Raw genomic sequence first — 10,773 nt, forward strand, 5'->3', positions numbered from 1 at the left:
CAAAGACCCAACGCAGCCAAAAATAAATAAATAAATTTATTTTTTAAAAAAAAGAATAAAATAGCATATCTTGACTAAACTCTTACTTTGTATCAGGCAAATGCTATGTAACTCATTTGTAGGTGGCTACAAATGAGAAAACAGAGAGTCAACTTTTCCAAATTTATACTGCAGTTAAGCAGTAGATCCAGATAGGAATCCAGGACTGAATTTTAGAGCTTGTGTTTGTTTGTTTGTTTATTTATTTATTTATTTATTTCTGCATTGGGTCTTCCTTGCTGTGTGCAGGCTTTTTCTAGTTGCAGCGAGCGGGGCTACTCTTCGTTGCGGTGCGTGGGCTTCTCGTTGCTGTGGCCTCTCTTTGTTGCGGAGCACGGGCCCTAGAATGCGCGGGCTTCAGTAGTTGTGGCACGCGGGCTCAGTGGTTGTGGCTCACAGGCTCTAGAGTGCAGGCTCAGTAGTTGTGGCACACAGGCTTAGTCGCTCCGCGGCATGTGGGATCTTCCCGGACCAGGGCTCGAACCCATGTCCCCTGCATTGGCAGGCGGATTCCCAACCACTGCACCACCAGGGAAGTCTCTATTTTATTCTTATCAAAGTCTTCTCCTCACAGAGGAGGGCCTCTCAGAAAGAAGTGTGATACATAGCAGAACTTATTCCACCAGGAATCTTATCTCCCCAACCAGCGATGGGTATAATACGAAGGACCATGACCAACTGAACACCCTGACACATGCAACATATTTAGCTTCCTACTTCACTGTGTCCATCCACAGGATCTTTATACAGAGTATATACACAAAGATTTGACTAATAAAACAAAGTGAACGCTTAACCATCATATAATTGAGGATTCACTTAGGGACCTTAAGTATAAAGAAAGAAATTTCAGTATTTCTCCCATAAGTAGAAACTATCAATTTGGGATTACCTTAAAGTCCTACTTTTTTCTTATAAAATTAATATCTCTTTTCCAATTTCCTAAATTCTTATTTGCTGTTCCATCACAACAGCTCGAGGTAGAATATTCTAAAGTACAACAAGGATATAACGTTTTCTGTGTACTATATAGAACAAAGCTATGTACCAAACACTAAAGTATTATTTAATATTATATCATACTAAAGTGTTATAACTATCTCACCCTGACAATGTTACAGTAATAGAGATTTAAAAAAATTAAAACTTAAGATTTGAAATGTGAAACTATGTTTTCACTGGTTGAGGCATAAATCAGTTCCCGCTGTCGTGGAGTACCACCTGGATGGTCTAAGGTCCCTTGACTAGGAGGAGTGGGCCACCCCTGGGAACCTTACCCCAGACTGCCTCAAGAATTCCTGGAAGCACTACTAAGTAACCTGTCAGAGGAAATGATAGCTTTCAGAGTATAAGGTTGTTTGAATACAGTGAAAGAAGAAACAAAATAATTTAGTATGAGATTTTCTTTAGAGGAAGGAAGGCAGTTTAACACAAAGTTATCAGTGATCAGTGACATGACCCAAATGAACTAGGTGATAGAACAAAGAGCACATTAAATCAGAGTCCTGGGTTGTGAAAGGAATAGGAGCACATAAAAACAGACAAGCCTCCCAAACTGAAAAAGATACCAGAAATCCACAGATACAAGTTTCCTGGAGGTCATCAACCTCAACAGTCCTTAGGGATCTATGATACCCTTGAAATCACATGCCAAATATGGGGGAATTGTATGTATGTGGGCATGTCTCTTGTTCACAGGTTTCATCTTAAAGGTGTCTAAAGGTGTCCACAATCTTTAAAAGCAAGGATTTCACTGTTAAGTCAAAACAGCTTCCTGAAACATTACTACTACTGTACCATAAATAGAACATTAAATTAGCACTACATTAAATATATTTAAAATAACACTACACTCACTTCAGACAACAGCCCAGCAAGGTACAACAGCATTCCAACTAAGAATGTAACAGAAAAGTTTACTATTCCACTCAGAACAGCAGAGTCAGAACTTATATGCTTTAACACTTAGTCTGCTGAACTGTATCTGTTCCTTAGTTATCAGCTGCTATGTTTTAAGTTTATATGCTAAATTGACTTAGTATACGGTTAGTCACTATTATCCAAAGTAACAAAGGGTATTATCCAAAGTTCTAAATTACTAGTTGGTTTAAATATTCTCTGCCCCTAACAGTTTACCAATAAGAAATCATTTTAATGGCACCACCAACAGGGAACAGAGCACGGAGAATCTAGATAAGAATTTTCAGAGGAAACAAATCATATGAATGCTTATCTGAGAAAGTGAAGAGCACACTTATGTTAATTTTAATTCTGCTCTCCTAGCTCTTATCTGTCCATATCTCTGGTTTACTCTTTGGAAGAGTGAACAGAGTAAGAAAACAAAGCAACCAGACAGGGTGTCTGAACCGCAGGAGACTGCAAGAGCTGTGATAGTTCTCCAACTGGCAACAGGGAATTCTTGTGGATACTAATGATCTGGGAGAAGCCAAAAAGGGCTATTGGAGATTCTGGTTAAAATAAAAAAACTGAACAAGAGGCAAGCTAGAAAGAGTAGGGGACAACACAGCTATCTGGATTTCCATGATTATAGGTATCAGTAACCTACAGAACCTGTCAAAGGCAAAACAGTATTATTTCTAGTTCTATATTCTTCACTGGAGAATCATTCCCCCAGCTGCTTTTCCTTAAAGCAGTGGTTCTTACCTTCTGAGGAATCACAGAGCTCCATTTAAGAATCTGACCAAAGCTGTACTTCCCTGGTGGCGCAGTGGTTAAGAATCCGCCTGCCAATGCAGGGGACACGGGTTCGAGCCCTGGTCCAGGAAGATCCCACACGCTGCGGAGCAACTTAAGCCCGTGCGCCCCAACTACCGAACCTCCACTCTAGAGCCTGCGAGCCACAACTACTAAGCCAGCATGCCACAACTACTGAAGCCCACACACCTAGAGCCCGTGCTCTGCATCAAGAGAAGCCACGGCAATGAGAAGCCCACGCACCGCAATGAAGAGCAGCCCCCGCTCGCCACAACTAGAGAAAGCCTGTGTGCAGCAATGAAGACCCAATGCAGCCAAAAATAAATAAATAAAACAATTTTTTTAAAAAAGAAAGAATCTGACCAAAGCTATAGAATCCCCCAGAAACTATATCCCCTAGGGCATTCATACAAGTTAGCACAGTTTCAGGGGACTTGAAAATCCCTTTCCAGTCTGATCCATGGATCCCAGATGCTGTTTTAAAGGCCTCCAGTCCCAAAATGACCCAACCTATTATAACATATTCTACTCTCTTCTTGCCGTCAAAAGTGTAAATGATACTCTCAGTACCATTAATCTCAAGTAGATCATAAGAAGAAAGCAAATAGGCTGTCATGCTGGTCAAGCAGGACAGTGCTGCAGTGAGAATCACAAGGACGGGATTTAGGTCCCTACTGTATCACTAATGGATATGGTAACCTTACAGAAGTCACAACCTCGTGTTGGACGGTGTCTCCTCAGCTGTGAGTGAGGGGTTGGAATAAACCAAGGTGCTGACATCTTACAAAGGGAGCAGTACTCTTGTTTAGAGAATACTAACTGAGCATCTAACACACTGCAGGCCTACAGGCAGATGGTGGGGAAACAAAGGAAAATGAGGCAGCCCTCAAGGAGCCAGACAGACAAGTAGACAGTTATGAAGCAATGTGACTGGACTTCCCTGGTGGCGCAGTGGTTAAGAATCTGCCTGCCAATACAGGGAACATGGGTTTGAGCCCTGGTCCGGAAAGATTCCACATGCCTCGGAGCAACTAAGCCCGCCTGCCACAGTTACTCAAGCCCGTGCCTAGAGACTGTGCTCCACAACAAGAGAAGCCACCGCAATGAGAAGCCCACACACCTCAATGAAGAGTAGCCCCTGCTCACCACAACTAGAGAAAACCCACATGCAGCAACGAAGACCCAACATAGCCAAAAATAAATAAATAAATAAATTTATTTTAAAAATAAAATAATGTGACTCATACTCTAATAAAAGAATACAGAGGGTTCAGGAATCAGAGAAGGAGCATACAACTAAAGTCTAGTCTTGGAGACACTTCCCAGAAAATAAGGTAGACACAGATTATGTCCAACATGTGCAAAGACTCCAAGGTGTGAGAAAGCAGGTGATTCTCAAGGAAATTCAAGGAGTTTAATATGGCAAGCACTGAGAACTTAAATTAAAGGCTGGCAGGAGAACGTGCAACAGACACTGCAAGGGAAGTGTTTTACAATAAGATAGCTTTGATTTATCCTCCACACTGACTGCTCACTGTAAGTACTAGAATAGAGTTCATTTGATATTTAACTTCTAAAAATTAGTTGAATCACAAATGGTAAAAACTGCTCTTACTCTGACAATATTTGAACTACGAATTTCTAATAAAGAAAAATGACCAGTCAGTTAAGAGTTCCACAAAGTCTGATTAATCAACCAAATTCCTTCTGAGCTACCACTTACTAGAAACATTATTCCATGACTTAGCTTTTGCCATTTCCCTACAGTTTTACTCTCTTCCCCGAACGGCTCACAGTACTCCATTCCTTTCCTCTGCCCTTCTAATGCCCCAGCCTGATTCAGACAGCAATCATCAGCGACAAAGGAAAAGCAAAAAGCAATCATGAACATTTCTCAAAAAGCCAGAATTAACCTCAGATTACATTAATGTTATTAGTCTGTCGCTCAGACAAATTAGACTTTTCCAGCAATCTCACTTCTGCCAACCATGCCCGTTCAAGGCAAGTCTTCTGCCGTGTGCTCCTGATCCCATCAGCTCCTGCTTCCTGAGGTTTCTGGCTCCAATAATCTTCCCTTCTCTTTCTTCAATCTCCAATCTCTTTAGGCTTCCCCCCTCCCCAATTATGTGAACACATCAAGTCACCCATTTGTGGTAGGAAGTCATGTTCAGCAAACACATACCAAGTGCCCACTAGGTGCCTGAATCTGCACAAGGCGTTGGCACAGCCTGCAGGAAGGCTAATGAGGCGAAGAAAAGATAAACAAAGAGTCAGCTCCAACCCAGTCATTCATTCCCAGAAACCTCCCATTTCAAAAGTTATGTTATAAGAGCAACTGTTCAAAGGGGGTAAAAAGAGTAAGGGGCCAGGGCTTCCCTGGTGACACAGTGGTTAAGAATCTGCCTAGCAATGCAAGGGACAGGGGTTTGAGCCCTGGTCTGGGAAGATCCCACATGCCACGGAGCAACTAAGCCCATGTGCCACAACTGCTGAGCCTGTGCTCTAGAGCCCTCAAGCCACAACTACTGAGCCCATGTGCCACAACTACTGAAGCCCACATGCCTAGAGCCCATGCTCCGCAACAAGAGAAACCACGACAATGAGAAGCCTGCACACTGCAATGAAGAGTAGCCCCCACTCACCACAACTACAGAAAGCCCGCGCACAGCAACAAAGACCCAATGCGGCCAAAAATAAAAACAAATAAATAAGAAATTTTTTTTAAAAAAAGGGTAAGGGGCCAGAGTATCAGTCTCAAAATAATACATTCCCTTTTGCTACAAGACTTTGAATAATAAGGTATAAAGCAAAAGTCCTCACACCACTAAGCAAGTCTAGCTCTTAGTTATATTTAGCTTTTTTGCTCAGGAGCAAAACCTTTCTTTTCCTAGTCAAATTTGTATCGCCAAAAAAAGCATAACTCTTCTCAAATGTTATCATCAATATACCCACTGCTGTGACCTACAAAGAAGAAAGCCCACTGTAACACTTTTTCCTACTCAAAGGATAGTGGTTTGCTTAACAGAAACTGTGGTCTCAAAGTCCTGTGCTGCTGTATCACATCCAATGCCCTGCCTTGAAAGGGGAGGCCAAGGGACACTACGGGTACATACCAGGGGATTCAACCCTGCAAGGGAGGGCCGGGAAGCTCCTCCCACCGCCTCACCCTGAGGAAGTGAGACTCCAGGAATGAGGAGGTAGTTAAGCAAAGGGGGAAAGAAAAAGGGAAAGAAAAGTTGTGCTCAGGCAAAGAGAACTATATCTACAAAGGCCTTAAGGGAAGGACAGACAGCACATTTCAAGGAACAGAAGAACCCAATGACAAAGAGGGAAGAAAGTCATATGGGGAGGCAGGATCTGTGGTCTTGTGAGCCGTGGCAGGGGTTTGAAGTCTACATGGTGAGCAATGGGAAACCACTGAAGGTTTAAAGTAGGGAAGTCACATACTCATGCTTCATTTCAGCCACCATTCCCCACTCCATCCCACATGTGACTTCCGTATTCCACACAACTTGCTCTTTGCAAGGAATCTGTTGATCTTCTAGCCATTAATTTAACGGGCACTTTCGGTTTTGACCTTGGTGCCCCTGCAGCACATGCCTGCTGAGCATCAGCTCCCTCCACACCCACCACCAATTTTCCCCCCACTTCTATGGCTATTCCTCTCTAGCCTTTCTTTTTGCAAGCTCCTCTTTCTCTACCTATGCCCTTAAACATTGTTATCGGTCAAGACTTTGTCTTTGGCTTTCGGCATTTCCAAACCCTCTCTGTTTTCCCTAAGTGATCTCACCTGCATCTAGGACCTCAAATACCATCTGCATGCTCATGATGTCCAAAATCATTTACAACTCAGACCTCTCCTGAACTCCAAATTTACATATTAAACTATTCCCATTTCGATGTCTTCCAGGAAGCAAATTGAACAGTTTCAAAACCAAACAAATCTATTCCCTTAGCATTTCAAATCTGTATCTCCCCTTCATTCTTCCTGCCACTGCCTGAGTTCAAGAGCTCAACATCTCTCCTTAGGTTGACTCCCAAAGAGCCCCCCTCCCTGTACCAGCTGCCCACAGTTAGCCACACCCAACCCACAGCTAGAATGGTCTTGCTAAAGAGTAAAGAGAACATGATTGTGGTACTTCCAAGCATCAAATTCCACAGTGGGTGCTATCTACTAGCTCACAGTCCTCAGACTGATCTACAAGGGCCCACGGGCTCCGTCTTACTGTCTGGCCTTGTCCCCCTGGCACCTCAACGTCACACCGCACTCTGCACCAGGCTCAGCCATTGGCAATTCTCTTGGTCTTCTATGCTCTATGTCTCTGCACACATTTCTTCCTCCTCTGAACACTAATTCTCTCCCTCCCTCATTCTCCTCCCCTGGCCGACTTGTTCTTCAAGACTCAAGCAAGGCCCTACCTCCTCCAGGAAGCTGTGCCAGGACTCCCAGATGCATCCTGTGGGGGATGCACAGCACACTGTGCTTAACACGAGCTTCTGCGTTCTTACTCTCATGTTTTCATCTGCTTCCCTAGTTACCACTCCCCACTTGGCTGGATCCTGGAGAGCAGGGACTCCGTCTAACATTGGCACATTTTAAGGTGTTACAAGTGAGTAAATGAAAATATGGAATTGTGATGAGGCCTTCAAGAGACCAAGTCCCAGAAAGTGAGTGCCTCAGGAGCAGGAACCTGGTCAGCGGCTCTCTGATGAATCCCCAAGGCTCAGGGCAGGGTGCACAGCACAATCTGTAGAATGGCTGAGTGGATGTTTAGAGTCAAAAGAAAACACTCAGAGTCAAAACTCTTTCTGGACTTGCTTTCCATTTTTCCTGGTTTGTGACCAACTTTAAACAAAACACCAGTGTATATTGCATGATTTGTACTGACCGAACAAATGCTCTTGTTCTTCCACTAGGAAAAAAAATAATAAGAGCTTTGACCAATCCACTAAAGGATTCCTAGGCAGAAGCCCATGGAAAGATTTCCTGAACTCTATGAAACTGAATGCAATTTTCAGTGGATATAAATGCATTTTTCTGGTGAGATGGATTACACTTTTCACTGAATATTCATGGATATTAATGATAACCAAAAAAGCCAAACTACTTAATCAAAATGTCAAGCTGAATTAAGCTGTAGCATGCATCGTCTCGTCTCAAAACTGTATTTTGATAAACCACTCGCAACCTGGGGACAGCAGCCTCTCCTAAAACAAATGCAACTGGAGAAGACACAGCTGGCAGGCTCTCACATAGAGCTTCCTACGAGAATTTGCATTTAAAACTTTCTATAATTGGGAAAATCCTTACCAGCATTCTCTGAAGTTAGTACCCTATTCTAACACACTCTGACCCACGTGAATCAGGGTATTTATTACACGTCCTGCTAATGTGCTCAAGAAGAAAACGTTACATTACGAACATAATGACAAGTGGAACTGTCATCTAATTAAACGGGAAGGGGAAAAGCCCGGGAGCATCTAGATTTACAGGAAAGCCCTTTTTTTGTCGTTTTACTGTACACAGAGCGACCTGACAGCGGGAGCAGCATTTAGCTCACAACCACTCACTGCAATCCTGGAAATAACATGCAATAATTAGCAGTAGGAAGCAGACAACTAGGTCACTTTAAAAGAGATAAAATTAAGTTCTGCTCGATCGAAAGGCTCCATGGTTGACCCAGGAGACCGTCCCAGGGCGCGTCTCCACGAGGCGACCAGAAATCACGCCGGGCGCCCGCGTTCGGGGAGCTGCCTCACGACGCCCGGAGACCCGAGCCCCTCAGGCCGGGCCCCGGGGCGTGGACGACCCCTCGGCGCCTACCCTGACTCACCGAGCTCCTTCCAGAAAGCTCTGAGGGGGCGACGGCGTACCGGGGACGCTCGGGCCGCGACTGTCCGGCCGCCCCACCGCGGCTCAGCGACCCTACCCGGCCCCCCGACCCCCCGACCCGCCAGCCTCCCCCTGTACCGTCGCGTCCACGCCCACGCCCGCCCCCCGGCACCGCCCCCCGGAGCCCACTGCGCCTGCGCGCACGCGGCCGCCCCAACCCCGAGCGCCCGAGCGCTGAGGCCCGGGCGGCGCACGCGCGCCCTGAGGCGGCCCGCGCGCCGCCACTTCCGCCCCAGCGGGAGGCGGCGGAGGCGGCGAGTGCCGGAGGGCACCGGCGTGCGCAAGCCAGGTCCTCGGAGGGGGCGGCGGCGGCTGCGCGAGCCCGCCACTCACCAGGTACAGCTGCTGCCAGCGATTCTGAGCGTCCAACTCATCAAACTCCCGTTCGATGGCGGCCGACATGGCGGCGGCCGCGAGCTGGCGCGAGGGAGCCTGCGCCGGCAGAGAGGCTCGGGCCCCGCACGATCCGGGCAGCGCGCAGCCGCTGCCGCGCATGCGTGCTCCAGGCCCGCCACGCCCCCACGCCGCCACAGCCGCAGGGAAAGTACCTGGTTCGTGACGTCAGCGCGCCGGCTGCGCCGCGCGGGGCGGGCGGCGGGGGAGTCGTGGTCCAGGCGGTGCCCAGGTGGAGGGGGCGGGCCCTGGCGGCGCCAGAGGCAGGGCTCCGGGGAGAGCAGCAGGTTGAGTGCTTGGGGGTTTGATTTTTATTTTGAACCTTCTCTAGGTCAGCTTAACGGCCTGTGCCCCACTTTCTCCTCTCGGAAAATGTAAACCAGGACTGGTGCCCGCTCCTGGGCGCCCGCGGGTTTTGTGCCAAATAAACCCATGCAGCAAAAGGAGAAGCAACCTCTCCTAGAGGTTGGAGTCTACAGCTTGTTAAGTAAACGTTACACAACTTAAAAGTTAGTGTTACCTGTAAAAAGAGCAAATCGTCTGTTACCAAACAAACGTGCTGATTATGGAAGTTATCTCGCTTCACATAGGGAAACTCATGTGCTTAGGACACCTTATAATCTTCAGGAAGAAATGTGAAGGGTTAGAAAAACGTTAGTGTGCTGTCCAACACTGAAATTTAAATTTTACTTAAAATTAAATGAAATGACAAAGATTCTCTCCTTGACCAAACTCTACTCAGGATCCTCTGAGCTCTTTTTCAGCTAAGTCTCAACTTTTGGGCTGCCCTGTTTCTCTCTGCATTGTCGAATTTTAGCAAGAATCCTGGTAAGTCAGTTAACCAGAATCCCCTATTCTCAGTATCTGGTTACTCTTAATTTTTTTTTTTCTTTTTTTCTCTTTTTGGCCACACCTCACGGCATGCAGAACTTCCCTGGACCAGGAATCGAACCTGCACGCCCTGTAGTGAAAGCATGGCGTCTTAACCCCTGGACCACCAGGGAAGTCTCTGATCACTCTTGATATTTAACCAGGTTCTGCATCTTCTGCCGTCCCCCGGGGTGACATCTGATATCCGTGGCCTGCCTTCAGCTAGAATCCTATTAGGCTTACCCAGAACCCCCCGTGCTTCCTCTGTTAAAAACAAGACTATAGGTCTTCCCTGGTGGCGCAGTGGTTGAGAGTCCGCCTGCCGATGCAGGGGACGCGGGTTCGTGCCCTGGTCTGGGAGGATCCCACGTGCCGCAGAGCGCCTGGGCCCATGAGCCGTGGCCGCTGGGCCTGCGCGTCCGGAGCCTGTGCTCCGCGGCGGGAGAGGCCACAGCAGTGAGAGGCCCGCGTACCGCAAATAAAACAAAAACAAAAAAAAAGACTACAGGCCCAAAATGAAGTCGCTTGGGAAGCCCCGTGTCACCAAACCTAAACTTGATGGTAGTTTCAGCTCTCACAGAAATGGAACTTAAAGGAGTAAATCAAGAATCACCACTAATCACCACTGGTTAGGTGATCTGCCTGATAGACCCCTGCCCTTGACCCTGCAGTAACCAGTTCACTTCTCTGCCTGGGATAACTCCCTTGTTCCAACTCCCTACTGCCTGTAAGTCTTTAGTTTTGTGTAGTTTCTTGGAGCACCTGTCCATCTGCCCAATACATGAATCGTTTAATAAAGCCAATAAGATCTTTAAATTTTACTCAGTTGAATTTCATTTTTTAACACCTCTTAGTAATTTTCC

The 10,773-nt window shown here is 46.5% G+C and overlaps 1 protein-coding gene across 3 annotated transcripts in view; it reads right to left on the minus strand.

The window, feature by feature from the left end:
- PTPN2 (protein tyrosine phosphatase non-receptor type 2) overlaps positions 1–9,102 on the minus strand; it is a 76,552-nt gene extending 67,450 nt beyond the window's left edge. For all 3 annotated transcript variants that reach the window (XM_082853455.1, XM_082853456.1, XM_082853454.1), the window contains exon 1: positions 8,981–9,102. In XM_082853455.1, coding sequence (XP_082709581.1) covers positions 8,981–9,049 — 69 coding nt within the window. In that variant the 5' untranslated portion in view covers positions 9,050–9,102. The remainder of the gene's footprint in view (positions 1–8,980) is intronic.
- Positions 9,103–10,773: the final 1,671 nt, after the last annotated feature.

This window comes from Leucopleurus acutus, assembly GCF_964270905.1.
Source record: "Leucopleurus acutus genome assembly, chromosome: 13".
Classification (NCBI taxonomy): Eukaryota; Metazoa; Chordata; class Mammalia; order Artiodactyla; family Delphinidae; genus Leucopleurus; species Leucopleurus acutus.